General features: G+C 41.1%; 1 protein-coding gene across 3 annotated transcripts in view; it reads right to left on the bottom strand.

Annotated features, from left to right (window-relative positions):
- Nucleotides 1-26,931, bottom strand: part of SPECC1L (sperm antigen with calponin homology and coiled-coil domains 1 like) — a 121,538-nt gene that overhangs the window by 52,937 nt on the left and 41,670 nt on the right. For all 3 annotated transcript variants that reach the window (XM_045802473.2, XM_087857555.1, XM_087857554.1), the window contains exons 4-8: nt 22,730-24,363; nt 21,231-21,438; nt 10,256-10,329; nt 8,746-8,921; nt 4,096-4,259 (exon numbers count right to left, since the gene is read on the bottom strand). In XM_045802473.2, the coding sequence (XP_045658429.1) occupies nt 4,096-4,259; nt 8,746-8,921; nt 10,256-10,329; nt 21,231-21,438; nt 22,730-24,363 (2,256 nt within the window). The remainder of the gene's footprint in view (nt 1-4,095; nt 4,260-8,745; nt 8,922-10,255; nt 10,330-21,230; nt 21,439-22,729; nt 24,364-26,931) is intronic.

Here is a 26,931-nt window from a genome sequence, read left to right on the forward strand (position 1 = left end):
GTAGTTGTGTTGATTCCCAACCTGGTTATGCCGGTCATTTCATTTTTGCCATTTCATTAACTTAGGTAGTTAAAGAGCTCCATGAGCCAATAAAATTCAAGTTCAAAAAACCCAAGAGGAGTATTTCTGTACCAGCATCAGGTGAGAAGCCTGGCCCAATGTGGATGTGCATTCAATGAAGGAACAATGGAAAACAAAAACAAACAAAAAACAAAGGAACACTGGGCTCCCATTCATCTTTTCTCATCTCCTCCTGTGGAATTATCACTTCACTTCACAAGTACTTTCTTTTTCATTTAATGCATGGATGTGTAATTATTCACTCACGTGAGTCTCCCTCTTAGACTGAACTATTCAAAAGTCAGATCCATAATTTACTCACTTCCAGACACTTCGGCTTGAGACAGGTGTTGGTAGAGGGTGCATAAAAAGTGGTTATTGGTTTGAAGCTAAATTAAAATCAAAATGGGACACAAAGATAAAATCAGGCACATCACCCAGTGGGAAAAGATGATTTTTATGCAACCAAGAACTTGTATTTAAATTGCTATTTTTAGATGTATTATTTTATTGAGATAAAATTCACATAATAGGGGCACCTGGCTGGCTCAGTCGGTAGAGCATGCTACTCTTGATCTCAGGGTTGTGAGTTCGAGCCCCGTGTTAGGTATGGAGCCTACTTAAAATTAAAAAAAAAAAATTTTTTTAATTCACATAATAGGGGCACCTAAGGTAGCTCAGTGGTTAAGCGGCTGCCTTGGCTCAGGTCACGATCCCAGGGTCCTGGGATCCAGCCCGCATCTTGCTCCCTGCTTGATAGGCAGCCTGCTTCTTCCTCTCCACCACTTGTGCTCTCTCACTTGTGCTCTCTCGCACGGGTGAACACGCGCTCTCTCTCTCAAATAAATATATAAAATCTTTGAAAAAAACCTCAAGTAATAGAAAGTAATTTTAAAACGTATAGTTTAATGGTATTTAATACATTCACAATATTGTGCAGCCATCATCACCTCTACCTAGTTCCAAAATATCCCGGTATCTATTAAGCAATCACTCCCCATCTTTCTCTTCCCCCGTCCCTGGCAGCCGCTAAACTCCTTTCTGTCTCTATGAACTTACCTATTCTCCATATTTCATATAAATGGAATCTTATAACCCTCAGCCTTTTGTGTCTGGCTGCTTTCACTTAGCATGTTTTCCACATGGTAATATATATTAGTACTTCTTTCATTCCTTCCTATGGCGGAATAATATTCCATCAGTTGGATAGACCACATTCTGTTTATCTATTCATCAGTTGATGGACAGCTGCGTTGTTTCCATGGTCTGGCTACTGTGAATAGTGCTACTATGAACACTGATGTACAACTATTTGAATACTTGTGTTAACTTCTTTTGCGTATATACTTAAGCAGTGTTAACTACAGAGTCATTTAGACATATCTCAATGTAAAATATTGTTTTTTTTTAAAAAGATCAGTATAGAAGCAGATTTATCTTTTTGCATTAGAATCCATTTCATTAAGATTTTTTTTTTTTGTTTAGGGGCGCCTGGGTGGCTCACTCATTAAGCGTCTGCCTTCGGCTCAGGGCGTGATCCCAGAGTCCTGGGATCGAGCCCCACATCAGGCTCCTCCACTGGGAGCCTGCTTCTTCCTCTCCCACTCCCCCTGCTTGTGTTCCCTCTCTCGCTGGCTGTCTCTATCTCAAATAAATAAATAAAATCTTAAAAAAAAAAAAAAGAGTGGGAGAGGAAGTGGGAGTGGGAGAGGGAGAGGAAGAAGCAGGCTCCCAGCGGAGGAGCCTGATGTGGTGCTCGATCCCAGGACTCTGGGATCACGCCCTGAGCCGAAGGCAGATGCTTAATGAGTGAGCCACCCAGGCGCCCCTATTTCATCAAGATTTTGAATAACTGCATGACTTTAATTTAGTATAGACAATTCATTATCATTTCATTTTAGAAGTACAGATTTTTATAAGTCTTTCCTTCATCTTAGCCCATCATATTACCCAGAGGTATACCTGGGTATAACCACTAACAATAGTTCCAAGTCCATCATTCTTGCACTTTTATTGCAAAAATCTATGTACTTAAAAAAACAAAATGAGATCACACTATATAATACTGGTCTGCAACTTACTATAAAGGATTGCAGGCATATTTTAACATCAGTACTTTGAGATTTACCTCATCCTTATTAAAAAATGCATAGTAGTCTACTGTACTAATGGGTCATAATTGACTTAATCCTTTTAATGGGCACTTAAGCAATTTCCAGGTTATCCATTTTTTTCAAACAATCCTACACTGAAAACTTTGTGTGTATATCTGTATCTATAGCTACATATATTTATAAGCTTATGCCAGTATTACGTATAAGAACTTCAGAGTTTATGAATGTGGCATTTTAAATTGGAAGGTACTGTCCTCTAAAATATCTGTACCAACAGTGTGAGTATGTAAGTGACTTTTGCTCTGATTTTAAGTCATAAAACTAATTTGCGTATAGTCATAGAAACTACTATTATTAGAGTGAATTAGAATAAAGTTTATCATGAAGTTTAAAGATTTTAGAAGAAAATATAAGTTTTAAGTCACATTACATTCAGTTATTTTTGTTGTTGTTTTTAAGATTTATTTATTTGAGAGAGAGAGAGAGAGTGGCTGAGTGGGTGGGGGAGCAGAGAGAGAGAGTCTTAAGCCAACTCTGCAATGAGGGCGAAGCCCAACCCAGGGCTTGATCTCACAACTCTGAGATGATGACATGAGCCAAAACCAAGAGCTGGATGCTTAATTGACTGCGTCACCCAGTGTTTTTTTAAGATTTTTAAAAAAGATTTTATTTATTTGAGAGAGAGATCACAGAGGGAGAGGGAGATGCAGACTTGCCGTTGAGTGGAGAGCCTGATGTGGGGCTTGATCCCAGGACCCTGGGATCATGACCAGAGCAGAAGATAGATGCTTAACTGACTGAGCCACCCAGGCTCCCCAAGATTTTATTTTTTTAAGTAATTTCTATACCCAATGTGGGGCTCAGACTCACAACCCCAGGATTAAGAGTCATATGCTCTACAAACTGAGCCAAACGGGCACCCCCATTTAGGTTTGTGGGTTTTTTTTTAACTACATCCCTTTCCCTTTCCCAGATTGAGGGGGTTAGAGATGAAAAGGAGCCAGTCATTTGAAGGTGGGAAGAGTGAGCTTCCAGGTACAGAAGAGCCTGTGTGATATGGAGCCTGGCCTGCTTTGGGACCTGCAGTCCAGTGTGGCAGCAGTATAGAGGGCCGAGGAAGAGTGATTCAACTGAGGTAAGAGGAAGGCAGGGTCAGACCATGTAGGCAATGGGATGTGAATATCACTGTAACTATAATAAAGCAATTAAAGGAGTTAAGCAAGAAAAGATCTTTCTGTCAAAATGAAATAGAGAAACTGATTAGGAGGTCACTGAAATTAGAAGCTGATGGTGGTTTGTACTAGCAGTTGATTGTATACCAGAGATGGAGAGAAGTAGACAGAGCAAAGATGCGCATACTGGAGGCTGGATCCACATGACTTGCTAATGGATTAGATGTGGAAGTGAGAAAGAAGAAGTATTTAAGGAAGAAGGAGGATTCCTGGATTTCTGGCTTAAGTAACTGGGTAGAATGGTGCTGCCACTTACACAGGGGAAAGCCTGAAGCTTAGGGGCAAGAATGCAGTTTTGGACATAGAATGTCTAGGAGATACCGGAGTGTCAATGTCAGGGAGGCCCTTGGATTTATGGACCTACAGGAGTTCAGAGGAAGGGAAAGGGCTGAATTCATACATCTGGAGGTTTTTAGGCATAGAGAAGACACTCAGAGGCCCAGGACTATGTGAAGACACATTTATGCCAGAGGCAAGGCACCAAGTCTGAGACCAAGATCTCTGAAGCTAAAGAAATCCCAAGTCTCCTGCTAAAATTCACCTGAAAGTTAAGACTAACTCATTAATATTACATGAAATTGGATGAGGCTCAGAGAGTAAGACGGTAAAAAGAATATCAAACCAGACCAGAGAACAAATGGTAAGTGAATGATGACTGCCTGCCCTTGGCACAGGATATAAGAAATTACCTTGTGATGCACTGTCGAAGGACTTGATGAGGGTTTTCACCGTAGGGGTTGGCTCAGAGGAAGTTGAAGACCTTCTACTCAGTCCCATCCCTTGCCTTAAGGCTGCCAGGTCTCTCTCAACAGCATTCATATAGTTGTACACCCGACCTCGCTCCTCCTCTTGCCTGAAAATTAAAGCGAAATCTGGCATTTTTATACACATACTAGCAAATACACCTTTTTGCCTCCCTACTGAAAAGCATTAAAAAGTATCAGTTTTAAAAAAGACAATATCATGGGGTGCCTGGGTGGCTCAGTCGTTAGGTATCTGCTTTCGGCTCAGGGCGTGATTCTGGGGTCCTGGGATTGAGCCCCGCATCGGGCTCCCTGCTCCGCTGGGAGCCTGCTTCTTCCTCTCCCACTCCCCCTTCTTGTGTTCCCTCTCTCACTGGCAGTCTCTCTCTCTCTCTGTCAAATGAATTAAAAAAATAAAATAAAAAAACCTAAAAAAAAAAAAAGAATAAGAACTTTCTTTAAAAAAAAATAAAAATAGGGGCGCCTGGGTGGCACAGCGGTTGGGCGTCTGCCTTCGGCTCAGGGCGTGATCCCGGCGTTATGGGATCGAGCCCCACATCAGGCTCTTCCGCTATGAGCCTGCTTCTTCCTCTCCCACTCCCCCTGCTTGTGTTCCCTCTCTCTCTGGCTGTCTCTATCCTGTCGAATAAATAAATAAAATCTTTAAAAAAATAAAAAAATAAAAAAAATAAAAATAAATAAAAATAAAAAAGACAATTATCAGTGGAGCTGAGTAAATTACCTAGTCTAATATTCTCATTTGTTTGGTAAATTCCAGGAAATGATATTAATGTTTTTATATCAGGTTGTACTAAATAAGTTTAAAAGTAACCATCAGAATCCATTTTCATCTGAGTAAGTATAAGGTGAGGACATCAGTAATCAATTAGCAGTAAAATGGAAAGTGGACTGGCCAAAAAGAACCTCACTCAGAACTGGGACCTTGAGGTTCTGTCCTGCTTTGAGGAGTCTGGGAATTCACCAGTACATATGGGTTATCTATACTGGCCCTATCTAATATGCCATGCGCAGACATGGAAATACAAAAGAAATGAAATCAAAGCTCATATTCTTTAAAACAAACCCTCTATAGTCTCCAAATAGAATTTCTACAAAGGAAAAACAAAAACCAAAACAAAACGTGGGCCCTATTTGTAACATGAGTCTCTGAGATGCTCAGTGTGATGGATCATGAGTCATCTAAAAAAAAAACCAATTACATTTTATTTCTGGCTAGCTCCAATTCACTGAGCTGACTAACACAGAAGTTTTCATCTGCAACGAGATTTGAGTTGCAGAGTTTGTACATGTCATATAACCATCAAATAAGTTTATAGGTGGACAAAAACTAAGTCAGTCCTTGGAAAAACTTGGTAGCTTTTTGGCTCTTCCGACAGTTTTTTCCCTCCAGATGTACCACAGTGTCTCATGCTCAGAAGTTTTTTGTGTTTTGTTTTGTTTTTAAGATTTTATTTATTTATTTGAGAGAGAGAGAGTACAAGCCGGGGAGAGAGGCAGAGGGAGAGGGAGCAGCAGACTCCCCGCTGAGCAGGGAGCCTGATGTGGGGCTCGATCCCAGGACCCTGAGATCATGACCCAAGCCAAAGGCAGATGCTTAACCAACTGAGCCACCCAGGCGCCCCATTCTGCTCAGAAGTTGTTTTTTTTTTTAAGATTTTATTTTATTTATTTATTTGACAGAGAGAGACCGCCAGCGAGAGAGGGAACACAAGCAGGAGGAGTGGGAAAGGAAGAAGCAGGCTCTCAGGGGAGAAGCCTGATGTGGGGCTCGATCCCAGAACGCTGGGATCACGCCCTGAGCTGAAGGCAGACGCTTAACGACTGTGCCACCCAGGCACCCCACGAAAGCCCCCATTTTAGCACCAGCAACCTCTGCTCAGAAGTTTTAACAAAGAATCTATAACAGTGATTATCAAACTTTTTGGTCTTGGAACCCCTTTCCACTCTTTTTTTTTTTTTTTTAAGACTTATTTATTTGAGAGAGAGCAAGCAAGAGATAGAGCATGAACAAGGGCAGAGGGAGAGGGAGAAGCAGAGACCCTGCTGAGCAGGGAGACCAAAGCGGGGCTCGATCCCAGGACCCTGGGACCATGACCGGAGCTGAAGGCAGACTTAACTGACTGAGCCACCCAGAATCCCCCCCTTTCCACATTTGTTAATATCACCAATGATCTCATCAGGAAACTGTTTAAATATGGGAAGCTGCCAAGCTTGTGATGGCAGATAGAAGTTTTCTAAAATCCTAACACTGACACGAAAGCCCCCATTTTTTTTTTAAAGATTTTATTTATTTATTCGACAGAGATAGAGACAGCCAGCGAGAAAGGGAACACAAGCAGGGGGAGTGGGAGAGGAAGAAGCAGGCTCATAGCGGAGGAGCCTGATGTGGGGCTCGATCCCATAATGCCGGGATCACGCTCTGAGCTGAAGGCAGACGCTTAACCGCTGTGCCACCCAGGCACCCCACGAAAGCCCCCACTTTAGCACCAGCAACAAATAGTCAGTTGTTCTCCTTGAAGTGACAGTGATAGTCTTTCTTAATTCATTTTCAAGGAATATCCACTAAATACCAAAGTCTGAATATCTATAGTTTGTTTTAGCTTGAGCTGTCTTCTGACTAACAATCACAGAGCACTTCCGTTGAGACAACCTCATACTTGGGTATACAGCAGATACAGAGGAAGTGCTCTATGTATACTTCCCATGCATCACACGGAATGTTAAGCAGAGTATATACTCAAGGACTGAGATTTAGTAAAATTAATACACTGCTTCATCGAGGACGTCTTTAGGACCTGACACAATGATTCCTCAAGAGCAGCATTTCAGTCACTCAGGTTAACTTTAGAATGAAACATTTCTGGGGCACCTGGGTGGTGCAGTCGGTTTAGCATCCAACTCAGGTTGTGATCTCGGGGTCCTGAGATCTAGCTCCCTGTTGGGCTCCCGTGCTCAGCACAGAGTCTACTTGAGATTCTTCCTCCCTCTCCTTTCGCCCCTCTCCATCGAGCGAGCACTGTCTCTCTTTCTCCCAAATAATTAAATAAGTCTTAAAAAAAAAAAAAAAAGAAAGAAACATTTCTGATACACCATTCCTTTAAGAGTACACAGAAAAATGGTAATATGAGTCTTACACCAAGTGGAGAAACAATAATCTTCACTTCATTCCACGTTCTGCTTAAGGAAGCCAAAAAAAAAAAAAAAGGTTTAGTAATACTTTTTTCTGGGCCATACACTAGAGCTAGGCAACAATAAAACAAGATAGCTTTTCAAGGACTTCCTGTTTTGTTTTGTTTTGGTTTTGGTTTATTTTGTTTTAAGTAGGCTCCACGACCAGCATGGAGCCCAACAAGAGGCTTGAACTCACAACCCTGAGATCAAGACCTGAGCTGAGATCAAGATTCGGAGGCCTAACCAACTGAGTTACCCAGGTACCCCATAAATATTTCTCTAAATTTTTTCCTATGTCTACCTAATAATTAGTTAAAGTACTGAATAATCAGATACTTTTTTAATAAAGTAAACTCTATGCCCAACTTGGGGCTCAAACTCATGACCCCAAGATCGAGTCATCTGCTCTACTGACTGAGCCAGCCAGGTACTCCTGGCTAATGAAATTCTTAATAATAACCTCAAACATAAAAACTACTCCCCTCTACTCATTAGATGGAATCTCATTGAGGAACTCAGAGTACATCACAAATGGCATCTCATCTAATACTTTGTATTGGTTTCCAATAATCTCTATGTTAATGGGAAAAAATACTACTATGGAGATTCAGGTGGTTATAAGTAAGTGAAAACTCGAGTGATGGAGAAAAACTCACTTCGCATTCCTTACTTGCATCTCTAATAATATTAGTTATTAAAGTAGGGGCACCTGGGTGGCTCAGTCAGTTAATAAGCATCTGCCTTCGGCTCAGGTCATGATTCCACGGTCCTGGGGTCAAGCCCCTCATTGGGCTCTCAGCTCAGCCAGGAGTCTGCCTCTCCCTCTCACTCTCCCTCTGTGCTTTCCCTCTCCTTCTCTCAAACAAATACGTAAAATCTTAAAAAAAATAAAGTATACTCATCACTGCCCTGGCCACTGTGCAGGCAGATCTCCTTTAAGCCTTACAGCAACACCATAAAGCAAGTAGTACTGACTCCATCTTAAAGACGAGCAAACTGAGGCTTGGGGAAGTTAAGGGCCCTGACCAAGATCACATAGCTAGTAAGAAGCAGAACTGGAGTCAAGCCTGTCTGCCTCCACGGTACACATCCTTAATCAGAGGCATTAATCCAAAGAAAAGTAATAGGGCTGAAGTGTGGAGATACAGGAAAGGAGAGAAGAAGAAGGTACCTTGTGCCAGGGACCATTCTGGCCCCTCCAGAGCTGTTAACTGCGGACACGGACAACAACTCTGAGAGATCATATAGACTGTGCTATTTTACAGGTGTCATAAAATGAGGCCAGAAAAGTTGAGTAACTTCCACTAGGGTCCACACTCATTCTTTCCATAATACCACATCACAAAAGTGGGATTTAAGTGCTCTCTTAAAACATAAGTGCACAACTGGTTTCTCAAAACATACTTGCGTGACTTTATTTCCTCCAATTCTTTTGTGAGTTTCTCATTTTTTTCTTGAGCCTCATGTAATCGGCGCTTCAGATCACCAATCTCCTCTTGGGCTTCAGATTTGATGTCATTCGCAATGACCACGGCAGTCTGGAGATCAGCTTGAAACTGCCGCCATTCCGCGGATTCTTCCTACGTGAAAAAACTACAGTTTTATTTCCAAAAGAGAGCAATAAAAACTTACTTAAGGGGCGCCTGGGTGGCGCAGTCATTAAGCGTCTGCCTTCGGCTCAGGGCGTGATCCCAGAGTTCTGGGATCGAGCCCCACATCAGGCTCCTCCGCTGGGAGCCTGCTTCTTCCTCTCCCCCTCCCCCTGCTTGTGTTCCCTCTCTCGCTGGCTGTCAAATAAATAATAAATAAAATCTTTGAAAAAATAAAAATAAAACCTTACTTAAAAATAATAAAATGTGTTTAGGACTGGACTGTAATGCACTGTCCCAAAGGATGATTAGTTTCTTTTAAGTCTCAGAGAATTGCTATTATCATTTCTAACAGGTAAAAGGTAACACAATTATTAGTAGTGAACTTGTTCTTAATGGGGAAAAGACTTTCTAGCTGTTCTGTCTGCTGAGGCAGCAAGTACCAGAGTGCTCGATCAATATTAATGACAATAATGTCAAGTTTCCCTTCCTTATGCAAGTTTATAAGTCTTATGAAAATAAACACATCGTTCGAAATTTATAGCACTTTACCTCTGTGAAGTAGATAATGGTGTGTGAACCATACTGAAAGATTTTACAGCGAAAAACTATAAATATCTTGACATCAAAAACTAACAGGAAAAAAAAAATCAAAAGTCAAGGAAAAGGAAGAGGAAGCCCAAAGAAAAACACTAAACTCAAACTAGTCAGACAAAATCATACAAAGACAGGAGCTAAGGAACTGTACCGTCCACTGCTTCCCACAGCCATGGAGGATGCGGGTGTGGCTGGGTGGGCAAGCCTCCCCAGGGCATCACCTCCACCATAGCCACAGCTGTCCAGTCCCGGGCCCAGCATCCACCACCCCAAAGCAATTTTCTGACACTATGAATACAGCCTGAATAACTGAGGCATGACTCAAACTATGAGATGAGCTCCCCCAGCTCTGCAGCAGAGTGGCACTCCTGCCAGCAAGCTGATCAAATCCCCAGAAGATAGAAAACCCAGATGAAAACAGCTTGGCTTGGGACACTTTCTAATCAAGAGCGAATAATTCTTCTTTCCAAAATCTAACACTTGCTTTTTCCTAAATCCATCTTTTTAAAATTACCGCTCACAAATTACTAGTAGACTCTTCTCTCCAGAATCTAACACTAATCCCAACTTGAAATCATGGCATTTGCTTTCTGCCCAAAGCCCAGTAGGATCAGTATTTTAACTGTATCTGAAGCTTAAAATGAATGCTAACACGGTCAAGACTACACTGTATTCAACTTCAGAAACCTAGGCATTCTAATGAGATAATAAATGAGGATTTATCCTACCCGAAGTCTCCTGTGGAGTGTCTTGATTTCTCTTTCCATGTCATGTTTTTGGTCCTGGAGTTTTTTAACCGTATCTGAAAAGAGCACAGAAGTTTAAATATTTATTCTTAAAGCTGTGTTCCAAGGAATAATATAAAGGCAGGTATTTAAATATGACATTCAAAAAAAAAGGTCATTCTGCCCAAAGACTTTTATTTTTAATACAAAACTTTGAAAAAAATGTTCAATCTAAGTATTAACCAATATTACTTTCTAAGGAAAATATCAAGTTTAAATCACAATTTCTGGATTGCTTCCTTGCTCAGTGTCTTAATTCTGAAACAAAAAGTTAAGTAAAATCAATTGTTAAAAACACACACATTGTTGGCTCATAACCAATCAAAATAACACTAAGTACTATTAAAGTGTGAACTTTTAAGCAAAAAGGTTATTAAACTAAATTCTCTATGAAAGCATAACTTATTTTACACACTGGAATAAATCCAGAAAAGTGGTGAATTAGCAAAATTTTCACAAACTTAATTACCCTGGGAAGTTGCTACTTACGTTAATTCTGTGAAAAGTCTTTTTATGAAATAAGTGATATATTCATAAAATAAATCAATACTCCTCAAATTATTTCTTACATAATATGAATTTTCCTCAAATAATTCCATTTCCACTGTAAACATTTCACGAGTACCACTAATATGCAAAGTACCATTATAGATAGCGTGGGGATGCAAGCATGAAGGCACAGTCAAGCCCAGTGCCCCGGAACCAGAAATGTACAGAAAGTCACATTCTATTTGGAAGTTCTGCTCAAAAGTCCATGCTTAAGGGGCGCCTGGGTGGTGCAGTCGTTAAGCGTCTGCCTTCGGCTCAGGGTGTGATCCCGGCATTACGGGATCGAGCCCCACATCGGGCTCCTCCGCTGAGAGCCTGCTTCTTCCTCTCCCACTCCCCTGCTTGTGTTCCCTCTCTCGCTGGCTGTCTCCGTCAAATAAATAAATAAAATCTTAAAAAAAAAAAAAAAAGTCCATGCTTAAGAGGAAAAGCCTTAGGAGGTGCCCAATGGTAACTGCCACCCAGTAAATCTATCACAGTTGGTTACTCTTGACAGTTCAGGGACTGAGCACTTTTTCATGGCTTAAGCACCAGAAAAGGCACTGACACCTGGTGACAAATTCTCTGACTTTACCTGCCACTCCCCACTCCAGGAGGGCCCTATCCTTTCTGTGTTCCAACTCTGTGACTGTTGCTGCCAACACTGTTACACTTCTTTACACATCTGTCTCTGCCACTAGACTGAAAACACTTGAAAGTCAGGAGCTATGGGCTGACTTCACAGCTCTAACACCTGGCACATGGTAGGGCTGTAAAACAGAATAAATGTATAAATATGCAGGCTAATGGAGGGAGCAAGAGAAAACAATACTAAAATTAGAACCTAGGATTTTTAAAAATATTCCATTGACAGAACTGAACTCTTTATTATCAGGGACATCATCACTATAGACATTGGTGTTTCTGAGTAAACATTCCCTCCTGTTCTTTACACTTACTTAGTAGTAGGAACCTAGGAATAGTGAACACCCGCGTGAGGTATCACATGTTACCAAAAATTGTCCTTAAGGGGCCCCTGGCTGGCTGTCAGTGGAGCGTGTGACTCTTGATCTTGGGGTTGAGGACTCAAGCCCTATGTTGGGTGTAGAGATCACTCAAAACAAATTCTTTAAAAATTATCCTGGGGCATTTGGCTGGCTCAGTTGGTAGAGCAAGCAACTCCTGATCTCAAGATTGTGGGTTCGAGCCCCATGTTGGGTTTAAGATTTCTTAAAAATAAAATCTTTTCCAAAAAAAATATTCCTGGGCCACCTGGGTGCCTCAGTCGGTTGAGCAACTTCAGCTCAGGTCGTGATCTCAGGGTCATGAGATGGAGCCCCAGTTGCTCCACACTCAGCAGTGAGTCTGCTTCTTTCCCTCTCCCTTTGCCCCTCCCCCAACTCACACCCTCTCTCACCCACCCTCTCAAATAAACAAAGCTTAAAAAAATCTTCCTTAAATTAACAAATTATTAGGTTTTAATCAACACCCTAAAGTAGGAGTGTGCTGTTGTCTTTTCTTAAACTACTCATCTTCCCCTCCCAGTTCCATCAGGAATCTGCTCTGCTGTAAACCTCTGTGACATGATACCTTTAATTCAACACTGACACACTTGTGTTGATATTTTTTTTTTAATTTTTTAAATTTTTCTTTCTTTTTTTTTATTTTAGAGAGAATGCATGAGCAAGGCGGGGAAGGACAGAGGGAGAGAGAATTTTTTTAAATTAAATATAATGTATTATTTGTTTCAGGGGTACAGGTCTGTGATTCATCAATCTTACACAATTCACAGTGCTCACCACAGCACCTACATCCTCCCCAATGTCCATCACCCAGCCACCCCATCCCTCCCACACCCCTCCACTCCAGCAACCCTCAGTTTGTTTCCTGAGATTAAGGGTCTCTTACAATTTGTCTCCCTCTCTGGTTTCGTCTTGTTTCATTTTTTCCTCTCTTCCCCTATGATCCTCTGCCTTGTTTCTCAAATTCCATATCAGTGAGATCATATGATAATTGTCTTTCTCTGATTATTTCACTTAGCATAATACCCTCCAATTCCATCCACATCACTGCAAATGGCAAGATTTCTTTTTTTCTTTTTTTTTTTTTTTTTGGATGGAGAGAGAGAGAATCTTAAGCAGGCTCCATGCTCAGCACAGGGCCCAACACAGGGCTCAGTCTCATGTCCCTGAGATCATGACTTGAGCTGAAACCAAGAATCGGATGCTTAACCAACTGAACCACTGAGGCGCTCCCCAGATATTATATATGTGTAACAATTATTATAAATATATAATGATGATACATTTTCTAAAGCTGAATAAAAAATAAATGAGATACTGGGGCGCCTGGGTGGCTCAGTCGTTAAGCGTCTGCCTTCAGCTCAGGGCGTGATCCCAGGGTCCTGGGATCGAGCCCCACATCAGGCTCCTCCGCTGTGAGCCTGCTTCTTCCTCTCCCAATCCCCCTGCTTGTGTTCCTTCTCTCGCTGGCTGTCTCTCTGTCAAATAAATAAATAAAATCTTAAAAAAAAAAAAAAAAAAAAAGATAAAACATGGGGGGGAAACCTGGCCAATTTTGGTAGCCAGTAGTTAACTTCCTCCCATTGTTCAACACAAAATTGTTCAACAAAGTTGGGGCCTCTGAAATAAAAACGATTCAAAATTTACATTAACTCAAAAATTACCTCATAAGTACCTCCTTTGTACCAGGCTTTTTTCTGGATGCTTAAGATATAAGGGAAAGGGGAGGGGCGCCTGGGTGGCACAGAGGTTAAGCGTCTGCCTTAGGCTCAGGGCGTGATCCCGGCGTTAGGGGATCGAGCCCCACATCAGGCTCTTCCGCTATGAGCCTGCTTCTTCCTCTCCCACTCCCCCTGCTTGTGTTCCCTCTCTCGCTGGCTGTCTCTATCTCTGTCAAATAAATAAATAAATAATCTTTAAAAAAAAAAAAAGATATAAAGGAAAGGGGAAAAAGATATAGTCCCTACCCTCTTAGGGACAGAAAAGAGGATGTTTTCATACAAAAAGGATCAGGCTTTAAAAGTCTGTCTCTGTACGAGCTGCTTTCGACCTCATTTAACCTGGAAACTGAGGGTCAAAAGGGCCATTCAATTTTGTTAAGAGCAAAGTGGACACGGTTGAGTCCAATGCCCTGATCCTTATCTCTGGAGGCAAGGATGACTCAAACCAGCATGGATCCTCGGCTCCCATATGACCTACATACAGATGAATTCAAGGTCTTGGTGATATTATCAGACATAGATAAAAAGGACAGTAGCTGAAATACTTCTACTCTTGAGAACACTAGGAGTTACACCTTTAATTTACACTATAGTTAAATGCAAAAATTTGGGGGTGCCTGGGTGGCTCAGTTTAGCACCTGCTTTTGGCTCAGGTCATGATCCCAAGGTCCTGGGATCGAGACCCACATTGGGCAGCCTGCTTCTCCCTCTCCCTCTGCTGCTCCCCCTGCTTGTGCTCTCTCGTGCACTCGCTCTCTGTCAAATGAATAAATAAAATCTTTAAAAAAATAATAAATAAATAAATAAATAATAAATGCAAAAACTTTTGTAATTAAAATAGGCAAGCAAAAAAAAATGTGAATTTCTCTTCCTCAGCTGAAAACTGCTTTCCTTTTTTTCTGGTCACAAAAGACCTATCTACGTATCTTTAGATAATTCACAAAAGACAAATGACAGCAAATCTAACTACTCCTCACTTTTCACATTTGGTGTGTCTTGATTCTCAGGTGACATTTTAAGCTACCTGGCCACCTTAGATTGGTCATAAAATCCCAGATTTCATTCATTTCTTTGGTTCTTATTCTTTTCTCTTTCCCAAACTCTACATTCATGGCCACATCATCACTACTCTTAAAAGGGCATTCTTCCCCACTCAGCACTATGTATTCATTATTGTCATGTCTTTTTTTTTTTTTTTTTAAAGATTTTATTTATTTATGTGACAGAGAGACAGCCAGCGAGAGAGGGAACACAGCAGGCGAGTGAGAGAGGAAGAAGCAGGCTCCTAGCGGAGGAGCCCGATGTGGGACTCGATCCCGGAACGCCGGGATCACGCCCTGAGCCGAAGGCAGACGCTTTAACGACTGCGCTACCCAGGCGCCCCCATTATTGTCATGTCTTATTAATCCTTGTAAATAGAAAGGAAAGGAAGCTGGCAGCCAGTGGACATATTTAGGCAGAATAACGTGCACTACAAGTGTCTCTAGGGAATCTGACTTAAACTTCATGAATCATAACCGTATTTTCACTTTGTAATGTAAAGTATTAAAAAGGACAACAGGATCTTCCTCCTCAGAACCCAAAGAAGTCTGTACTTATGCTCTTGTTTTGAAGACTAGATTAAACAAAACTGCCGTCTGGCCCAATTAATGGTCACACAAAAGGGCACTGTTAGTCCTCAAGCCTCGGCCGCTAAATGCGCTAAAACTTCCTCCTCCAAGTTTTCTAGTATGAGGGACACTGCCATCTACTGTCTTCAACTCAAAAGCCACATTACATTCTATCAAAGAGCAGGCTATAATATCATATTTATTTATAAATTATAACTCAATTTTACAATGTTAGTTTTATTCTAGAAATCAGGTAAATTGCTACTCTCATTGGTATTAGACCAACTTTGCTCTGAAAAATCCCGGGCACTGCCCTGACCATTTAATAATGGGGTTCATAATCTTTTCACCACTAAGACCGCTCATCCCTGACAAAGAAGGAACAATCAAACAGGCCTTCATTCTGGCCCAGTTGTATGCACATCACACATGCAGATGTTACTAGGCAGCGACCATGAGCACAGGCTCAACCTGTGACTCCTGGGGTATAAAACCAATGAAAGTTCACAAGCAACCTTTCCTGCCCTCCAAATCCAAAAAAACCCTCAAGGTACTGATACCTCAGTGCTGTCAGACCCTTACATCCTATCAAGTGCCTCCAACTAACACCAGGTGCAATTTCTAAAGGAAGGGAAAGGATGAGTGTAAACAATCAGTTAAAATACCACGCCTTAGGGGCACGTTGGGGGACATGGGCAGTATATTCAGCCACCAGGCCACAGCTTTAACCCCAAACCAGAATTCCTGATGCTGAAAGAGGACATAGATGAGTTTCAAATGAACCATTTACTACTTTTATTTTTCTTTATTTTTATTTTATTCGTTTTTATTCCTCTTCCCCCCCCCAAATAGGTAGAACTTTTCCCCTTTGATTCTAAAAGTAATGCATGCTCACAACAAAAAGTCTGGGAAACAGAAAAGGGTTGCAAAAATAAGATTACTCATGGGGTGCCTGGGTGGTTGAGTGTCTGACTCTTGGTTTCGGCTCATGTCATGATCTTAGGTTTTTGGGATCGTGCCCTGTGTCCAGGCTCCACACTCAGTGGGGAGTCTGCTTTTCTCCCTCTGCCCCTCCCCCACCACTCGCACGCTCGCTCTTTCTCTCTCTCTAAAATAAATAAACAAACCTTAAAAAAATAAAATAAGATTATTCATTATTTACATCTGGCATTTATCCTTCCAGACTTGATGTGTGTAAATTTTTTTCTTAAAATGGGATAATAGTTACATTTCTTCAAAAGCCTTTCCACTAAGCAGTAGCTAACGGACATCTATCAACAACTACAGGTCTGCAGCACTATCTGATGGCTGTGTTAGTGTTCCATCGACTGGATATATGATTTACTTTAGCAACCTCCTATTAACAAACAGAATGGTTCTACAGTGTTTGTTATAAACACAGTAAGTATCTTTATACAACTATTCAGATATTACTTGAAGACACATTTCTAGAAGTGGAAGAAGGAAGGAAGGACCATTCGAAACTATCAACATGATCCAAGTTAATCCGTTAGAAGGTTCCAGCTCAAGAATGCAGGTTTTTGAGAAGTCACCATGTTATAAAATTTATTGTATAGGATACACTGAAATCAGTATTTCTTAAGGAACATCATTATGCCTGGCCACCATTTCAGAATAATGGCGTACTTAAAACGTTTATGATTTTAATTACAGAAGTAATACACATGGCTCATACTCTACTGACCATTACCTGCTTTATTCCACCTACGGCACTTTGCTGTACACACAGAGCTGCCTAACTTGTCCTCACTGGTGAAATGGCAGCCAGAGTAGGGATGCACTGTGCAACGCAGGGTATTAACCAGATCTCAACTGTTCAAAGTATAGGTACTTTCCAAGTTTTTGTGGTAAAGCAGCAATTCTGCAACATACGTATCTAAGTTTACATTTGCAAACTTATGTTTCTAAAGAACAGATTTCTGGAAGTGGATTGCTAAAGTACTGTTGTACTTTAAATTTTGATCAATACCCCAAAAAGGCTGCAGTCATCTATACTCCTTCCAGCAGTACATGAGAGGGCCCTTTTCTTCTCTCATAGACTATCAATCTTTTTTACTTTCCACACCTGCTAGGTGAAAATTGGCATCTTGTTTTACTTTGAGTTTCTTTGCTTTTTTAGTGAAACTGAGCATCTTTTTTCACTTTTTCTGCTTACCTATTCATATGTTTTTTTTGGGCTAATGGATTGTCCTAATATTACTGATGTAAATAATCTCCTTAATATTTGATATGTGTTACCAATATTTTTCCCAATGTCCTTTATTTATGGCACTTTTGTTTTGCTGAACTGAAAATTTCAATTATACACAGTCAAATATGAGACTTTCCTTTATGGCTTCCCAGTATTCTTTAACTTTTTTTTATTTTTATTTTTTTAAAGATTTTATTTATTTATTCGACAGAGATAGAGACAGCCAGAGAGAGAGGGAACACAAGCAGGGGGAGTGGGAGAGAAAGAAGCAGGCTCATAGCGGAAGAGCCTGATGTGGGGCTCGATCCCCTAACGCCGGGATCACGCCCTGAGCCGAAGGCAGACGCTTAACCGCTGTCCCACCCAGGTGCCCCCAACATTTTTTTTTTTTAAGTAGGCTCCACACCTAGCGTGGAGCCCAACTCAGGGTTTGAACTCACGACCCTGAGATCAAGACCTGAGCTGAGACTAAGGTTGGATGCTTAACGGACTAAGCCACCCAGGAACCCCTTCCCTGTATTTTTTAAAAAGGCTTTTCCCGGGGCGCCTGGGTGGCTCAGTCGTTAAGCGTCTGCCTTCAGCTCAGGGCGTGATCCCAGGGTCCTGGGATCGAGCCCCGAGTCAGGCTCCCTGCTCAGCAGGAAGCCTGCTTCTCCCTCTCCCACTCCCCCTGCTTGTGTTCCCTCTCTCGCTGTGTCTCTCTCTGTCAAATAAATTTAAAAAATCTAAAAAAAAAAAAAGATTTATTTATTTGAGAGAGAGACAGCACGAGTGGAGGGGCAGAGGAAGAGAGAATTTCAAGTGGACTCTGTGCTGAGCACCAACCCCAAGGTGGGGCTCACTCCCAGGACCCTGAGATCATGACCTGAGCCGAAACCAAGAGTCAGACGTTTAACCAGCTACACCACCCAAGTGCCCCCTTAAAAATAAAATCTTTAAAAAAAAAAAAAAAGAAGAAAAAAAAGAAAGTTCAATTTCTCAGTTAACAACGAGTCCCCTATTCCAAGTGCTGACTTAGTATCAATCCAAAGTGCTAGAATTCGCTAAGAAATAAATTAACTCCTATCAGACTACAGAGATACAGCAACTAGTTTCATGTAATACACGAAACTTGCTTGGATCCTGGTTCCTATAGAAAACTATAAAAGACATTTTGGGGACATCTGAGAAAATGTGAATATGAGCTATTAGATGATACTAAGGAATTATACCAAATTTTACTAGATTTGATTATGAGGAGAATATTTAGGAGTCACATACTGGAATACTATATATCATGAGGTCTACAACTTACTGTCAGCTGGTTCAGTTAAACACACACACCCACACACGGAAGGTGAATACTGCAAAACATCACCAACATCTAGGCAGTGCATGCTAACTATACCATGCTGCCAATATTTCTGGATATTTGCTTTTCATTTCAAAAAATTGAGGGGAGAAGTTACATGGCTAAAAAGAAATTTTATTCAGGATTTTCAGCCATTTCCTAATTAAAATCCACATAATGTTAACAAAATTTTTATTTTGGCAATGATTTTTTCATCCCAGGAATCCTTATCAGCTAACATTTTTCTCCCTTTTACCCCAATTACCACAAGATGTCACTCTTTCTGTATTCAAATCAAAAGTACTGCAAGGGAAAAGGCTGTTATCAGTACTACACGGAAAATGCACTCAACTTCCAAGTTAATCTGAAAAACTTTAGAACCTTTTATATTTAGGAAATAAAGTTAAATAAATCCTCTCAGTTCAGAGACAATGAAATACAGACTAGATATAAATGTTAAACTGAAAGTTTTTTAAAATTTCAGATAAGAAAGTTTTATCTGCAGGACTATCACTACCTCCAAGAAAACAGTCCCACAGTCAGCTACTTCAGTATCCAAATGTCTCAGAATGTTCCAAATAACCCTGGCGTCAATCCAGAGAACCGGGGCCAACTAGCCAGAGCTCAGAACTGCCACAAGACATGTTTAGGACTCCTGCAGATGACCCACTCTCTCCTAGAACTAGTTTAAACATCCCCGGAGCGCCTGGTGGCTCAGTTAAGCGTCTGTCTTCGGCTCAGGCCATGATCCCAGGGTCCTGGGATCAAGCCCCATATTGGGCTCCCTGCTCAGTGGGGAGCCTGCTTCTCCTTCTCCCTCTGCCTGCAGCTCCCCCTGCTGTGTGCTCTTGTGCATTCTCTTTCTCTCTCTGTCAAATAAATAAAATCTTTAAAAACAAAACAAAACAAAAAACCTCCCCAACTCTGCACCCACAGCACATGGGATCTGGCCCAACACTGTGTTTGCCTATTAAACCTCTGTCAAGGAATAACACACTGTCAGAGCCCAATGGAGCAGTATCATGAACCATAAGCTTTAAAAGCTTTAATTAATGTATCCAAAAATGGTTATTCCCATTCTCCCTGTCTCCACCCCCACCTGGATATCATTAAAGTGTACTACAACTTAAATTTTGTTAACATTTGAGAATCTGGATGAAGAATACATAAGAATTTTTAAGATGCGTTATTTGGAAATAATTCCAAATTTACAAAGGTGCAAAAACTGGTACAAAAAGCACCCATACACCAATTTCCTCAGATTTGCCTATGTTAACAGTTTACCCATCCATTTTCATCATTTGCTATCTTGTATCCCTAATTATCTGTCTCTGTCTATCTATCCCTGATGTTTTTCCTGAACCCTTTAGGGATATACATCATGGTCCTTTACCCCTAGCTATTCAGTGTGTGGTTCCTAAGTATAGGGACATTTACTTATACTTACATAAACACAGTATAGTTATCAACTTCATCAGTTTATACATATGTTTACCCAGCATCTACTTATGACCAGGTCTGTCATAACATCCTTTATAGCATTTTCCCTAGAATACCAGACCCAGTCTAGGCAAAGGTATTACATTTAATTGTCATGTCTCCCTAGGCCTCTTTAATCTGGAACTTTTCCAAAGGCTTTTATGACATTGGCATTTTTGAGAAATACAGCATCTCTTGCGTTTTTAGTAAAACAGTCTTTATTTTTTTGTCTATTTAATGTTCTTTATGATTAACTGAAGTTATGCCTCAGCCAGAATACGGCCTAGCTAATGCTGAGTCTGATTCTGTGTGCCTGTCACTCACACGATCACCCAAAGTGTTGCCCAATTTTTGCACTGTATAATTTCTAGTTATTTCTTTTTCCTCACTTGCAACATAATAAATAGTCTGTGGGAAGCCATTTTAAGATCACCCGAATTTCTGCTCCTCAACAAATTGTCAACACAGAAATGCTTTGTACTATTTATGTAACTTTTTATAAGTCTGAAATAATTATAAAATAGTTTCAAAAAACTTAAAGGAACTTAAAATTAGAATTTCAATGCTACCAGATCATCAAATCTCCTTGGTAAGAAGGAAAATCAGACAACAAATAAATACGTGTGCCTCAGACATAAGATTATGAAGGATGAATTTCTTTTGTCTCAGTATACTTGAAATCGCTTAAACAGTAAATGGCTTTTCCTAAGACCTAGAAAAATATAATAACAATCAGCTTTCCCTTTAAATGATTTTCTATAACTAAGCACAGTTTTAGAGCAATGCTTCCACTTAACAGTTCTTCCTTAGGAACAAAACACAGCAGTCCAAAAACTATTGCCTAATGTGTGAAATACGCGTGGCCACATGCGTATTTCTGCTGGGCACTGTCCACTGCACCTGCCTCACCGCAGCAGTCAGAGCGACCAACTTTCATTCTGTTACTGAATGCAAACTATCCCCACTTGTTAAGATGGGTAGGACAAAAAGGAATGAAAAGTTCCCCCATCGCTTACTCTCTAAATCGGAAATAATGAGGTTGTCATGGAGTTTCACGGCTCGGTGTTGTTCTACTTCATCTTCAAGTTCAAAGATGGTTTCTTTCATGTCGCTCCTCTCTGTCTCTTTTTCTTCTAGCTCTGATCTTAGTTTCTCTAATGTCATATTCAATTCTTCTATTTGTTTCTTAGCTTCTTCTTGGAAGGCTCGGTAGTCATCTTCTACCTATGGAGAACCAATGGTGCAGATTAGAAAAGTAAGAGCTGCTCTAAGAAAAATTCTAGAATGGAGATATACACTGTTCCAAAGGAAGCTAAGCGTGAATTGCTAGGTATGAACTAAAACCACCTGTGCGATAACTATCTGAAAGTATGAAAAGGCACTCTACAGTAATATAGAATTTTATGTAATATGCTTAAACATAATTTGTTGCTACATCACTGACAAATTATACTGACATACCACTGAACTTTACTAGATTATTTATAAGGAAATTTTGGAAATTCTTCCTTCTCCAAAGTTTGGACCAAAGGCATGCATGTGATTAATAATTAACATCCTCTCCCACAAAATTTTTAAAAAATTAATTTTAAATAAAATAAAAATTTTTAAAAAGTCTGATGTGTGACAGTTTCATTACCGAAATAAAAATGGAAGCAAATTCTCAAATACTGTCATTGCAAAAGTATCAGCTGAAAGGGCCCCCTGACACATATGCTCCAACAAATAATACATCCCCTAAACTGTATCTCTAAACATCATCACTAAAAAAATTAAGATCTAAATTATTTAAATTTTGGCCAAAGATATACTAATGTATCTTACTTTAAAAATCACTGCACTAAAATAGGAAATAAAATGTAAGATAGAATAATTGGATAACTCATGCAAATAAACACTGCATCAGCAATCACATGGGGCACAGACCGTTGGCCGGAGTGCGAGCAACCCCGGGCTGTAGTTCTGCACAAGTCCTCATTATCGTGGTAGGTGTAAAACAAGGGGGCTGTACCCATGATCTCTAAGGTTCTCGCCAACAAGACCTAGCCCTCTAAGAAACAGGAGCCTCCATAGTCCAAAAATATTTTTTAACTCAAAAAAGAACTCTATTTGAAAAACTACAACCACGGGAAAAGGGATAGACATTGCTGATCCCACAGACAGGTCTCCCGGCTCTCATGTCGCCTGTGCCAAAACACATTAGCGATGAAGAGGTAAAACTGCATGAGATACGATGCCCTGGGCGCACCCAGACTAGAGACAAATTCTACTGTCATTCTAGTGCCTTCCTCTCACAGGCAAGACAACAGCAACAAAACGCGAGCGAAAGTGACATTATTTTAAGAATACTCTTGACTGTATCCCTGTAAAGAAAACCATTCTCAAGCTTTAAAACAAAATCAGCCTTAAAAAAGTGAATGACACATCACACAAGTGACACTGGCTTTCAGTAAGCACGGGCTGTCCTGCAGCTGCACAATGTTGCTCCAAAACATTTTATCTACTTGAACAGTACCTTTGCAATGGTGTCCTGCAATCGATTGGCATCATTTCGGGTGTGAGCTAGGTCTTCCTGCAGGCTACTAGCCAGAGTCTCTGCTTTTTCTTTGTCCAGCCTGACACTCTCCAGGAGATCTTGAATATCAGATTTGTCTCCAGAGTTATGGATGGAATACAGCTCCGCCACTTTCTGCTTTTCATTCTCCAGCTGAGCTTTCAGGCGGTTCATCTCTATCTGATCGCTGGCCACCGTGGATTTGTACTCCTCTAATGTGGCTGCCAAGGCTGCTTTCCCCTTCTGCTCAGACTCAATAATTCGCTCCATATGGTGATTACGTTCTTTCAGCGCCCCTATCATTTCTTGAGCTTCCTTGTTGTCTTGTTCTGCCATCTTCAGAGTATTGCTTAAATGCTGCTGGACACCAAGAAGTTGCTCTCGTTCAAAACGGGCATTCTCTGCTAGATCCATGTAACGTTGCTCCAATTCCATGTAGCGTCCGCTTTTCACATCCTCATCTATGACATAAGAAATGTGGTGCTCATCGAGAAGGGAGCGGAAATATTCAATTTGTCGGCTGAAGTGTTCTAACTTATCACTCTGCTGACATAAAGACTCCATAAGAATAACCTTCTCTTCTCCAAGCCTTTCATTTTCACTATTCAGTTCCTGGGTTATCTGCTGTAAATCAGCTAGCTCTTGCAGAGTTGCCTGAAGTTCCTCACTTGTGCTGTGTTGGTTCTCTTCCATCTGATGTATCCGTTCTGTCAAGCATGCGACGGACACTTCACTCGCGTTGCCACTGCTCCCCTTCCGGGAGCGCTCCATGCTCGGAATGCCTTCTGACTCTGAGGACGATGGTGCATCCAGGGCGTCATCGCTCGACGTGAGGGGCTGGTACACCTCACTGCACTCGCTGTCCAGGTTGTCCATGGAGTTACTGTGCTGATGGTCCATGAGGGTGTTTTCATCCTGACTCAAGAGATCCTCCACAGAGCCAGGGGCAGAGCCTTCCACCGAAGAGGTCAGGGTCCCTCCTCCATCGCTCTGGTTGCCAGGGGTGATTTCTGGGCTCAAGGACTGATAACCAAACAGTTTTTCGGAATTGTCTAACCTCTGCTCTAGGGAAAAGCCCAGCGCGTTCAACCTGTCCTTTAACATTCTGTTTTCGTTTTTTAGCTGGTTGAGTTCTTCCCGGATGGCAGTATTCTGTTCCTGCAACTGCAGTAAAGTGGATTCGACATCAGTTGGCTGGTGAGCAATGATGGCTTCCTTCTCCTCAGATTTTTCATCACCCTCGGAATGACCCTCATTAACGCCCAGCTGAGCACGCATGTCTCGGAGTTCGTTCCTCAAATGTAAGATTTCCACGTCTTTGGTTTTTGCCAGTGTGAGAAGATCTTTCACTTTGGCTTCCAAAGCAGCTTTGTCACTGATCTGATTGTCCGACTTAGACTTGCTCATGCGAACATCACATTCCGTTGCTGTGCGACTGCGGGAACGCTTGGCCAATGCCACGTCATTAGCTCCCTGACCAGCAGAAGGTAGTTTTTTGCTCTGGTTTAGTCGGGTACGCTCACGTAATCTTTCTCTAGTAGAACCAGATTCTTTATTACCTATGGAAGTGCTCCGCTTGGTTGAAGAACTTGTGCCTAAATGTTTAAAATGAAGAATGTAAGGCAAAAATATTGGCAAGAAAAGGCACATAGGTTATGCCTGAGGTCTAATCAGGTGAAATCTAGAGACCGACACTGATTCTGACCTACAGTAATCTTGCCTTAGATTCTGGTTACTTTAAAATTCTGTTTCCTCAAAACCGTATCGTTCATCTTTTAATTATTAATGAAAAAGAAGTTATACACTGAATTGTATACTTCAAAAGGGTGAAATTTACAAAATGTGAATTATATCTCAATAAATCTATTACATAAAGGAGTTCCACATTAATTTGTATCCTAAACCATGGCTTTAAACAAGTGGCCAGGGGCATAATATGAAGCGGACTCTAGGATTAAGCAGTCAGGTAGCAAACTAGCTATAGAAGCAGATGGTAAAGAAAGATCACAGATGAGCAAGAAGGGAGAGGCAGCTTCCGGACAAACCAAAAATCTATGCTACCTACCTACACACAAAAAGTATGATCAAAGTAAGTGCAAAAAGTTTTCACATCATAGAATGCCACATAAATAGTACCAATGACATTAATTACAATAGGGCTAACGTGTACTTAGCACTTACTTTACACACACACAGGTGAACACTTCACATACATTAATTTATACAAGCCTCATTATTATCTTCATGAAGAAACTCACACTCAGAGATGCTAAATAATTTACCAATACCCCACATGTAATAAGTAGATGAGCCAAGATTCAAATGAAGGCAAACAGTCTGGCTCCAGAATCTGAAACTTAAGTAGTATGTTATGCTGCCTCCCTAAATGTTAGAAGACAATAATGCACTAACGCTAACTAATGATGCACATTATCAACTATGCTACATAAATCACTATTACCTGACTGATAAAATTCTAAACCTATGAAAACTGACATGATCGTGTGCTTAATACAGAAAGAATAGGAATATGCTTACCTATAAACACTTAAGAAATAATTAGCTGCTTTTTACTTTGAAAAATAAGATTGAGAGCTAATCAGTAAGTATTTTGTAAGAACCTGCTTTTTATGTGGCAGGCACCAGGCTGCAGGGTAAGAGGGAGTGAAAGGTTAATGTGGTGTAGGAAGACAGTCACTAATTCTTCCAGGGATCAGGTGTAGAGCAGGGGAGGGAATTCTGGCTGGCCACAGGACAGGATGAGGAAGCAGAAGTGAACAGGATACACAGCAAGGAAAAGTAAGGTCACACAATTAATGGGAGCAGCAGGGGAAATTTTTATGGGGCCCTGAACACCAGGGTAAATTTAGTGAGTCCCACAGTAAATGTTCAATACATGTTCTGGAGCAGGCAAGACACACAGGGAACAGCATTTTTATGAAAATGAATCCAGAGGCTGCTAAGTGAAACACCTGAGGAAGAAGAGCAGTCAAGGAGGAAGGTGGGCAGGCAGAGCAGTAAGAGTAAAGGAGGGTCTACATTTGGGGAGTGACATCAGGATCTCTGCAAGAACAGAGCAGGGATGATACATCTATTAACAGATTTACAGGGTGGAAGTAACAAGATGAGGAGAAACAACTGCAAATGGAGGCCAAAAAAGGAAAAGGGTGGTATAACCAGAAGTATTCATTCTCGCCCCCATTTCTGTAGACAGTACCAATCATCCTTCTTTTCCAAACCAAAACCCGTCCTAAGAAGGAAAAGATCTGGGCATGCCTGAAAGACAAAAGGAAAGGAGCCAGGAATGAGGGGAGGGATTGATAATGCCCCCAAAGGAAAGGAGAGGTAAAGGAACAAGAAAGGAAGAGAGAACATGACAAAGAAAAACTCCCCTTCTGGGATTTTTGTGCCCAGTGAGTAGATGGAAGAATCCGAGTTACTGACAAGTGACCTGGTCTTAGAGAAGTCACGGGGAGTAAATAAAGGTAAAGCAGATCAACTGAAGAGTTAAGGATGTTGTCAGGGGCTGAACTGTGTCCTCCAAATTCATATGTTGAAGCCATAACCCCCAGTACCTCAGAATATGACTGTATTTGGGGAAAGAGTAATTAACTTAAAGAGGTACCTATATTAATGTGGGGTTTGTTACGGTGGGCCCTAATCCAATCTGACTGGTATCTTTATAAGAAGAGGAGACCGGGACACAGACACAGACAGAGGGATGACCACATGAGGAGAACTACAAACCAAGGAGAAAGGCCTCAGAAGAAGTCAAACTGGCCAACACCTTGATCTCAGACTTCCAGCCAGTTCTGGTGAGAAACTACATGTCTGTTATTTAAGCCACCCAGTCTGTGCATTTTGTTATGGGTGCCTAAACTAATAGAGATGTACAAAGCCGCCTCCAGAAGAGGCAATGGATCCAGGGAGGAAATAACTGAATCCAGCCTGTGAGGGCAGGTGGCACTGGTCAGTAGGGAACCAGGGTACAAATGTGAGGGAGCTCTCCCAGTAAACTCTAAAAGTTGGAAATAGGAAGAGATATAGATGGCATTAGAGTACTTAATTTCCTTACCACACAAGCTGCAGTGTTAAGTGTGGTGATGAGCTCGGGCTTGAGAGTAAAAGACCTAAGTTGCAGTCCTTGCTCCACCACCAGCTTT

This window comes from Ursus americanus, chromosome 30 (genome assembly GCF_024610735.1).
Source record: "Ursus americanus isolate L20-20 chromosome 30, mUrsAme1.1.p, whole genome shotgun sequence".
NCBI lineage: Eukaryota > Metazoa > Chordata > Mammalia > Carnivora > Ursidae > Ursus > Ursus americanus.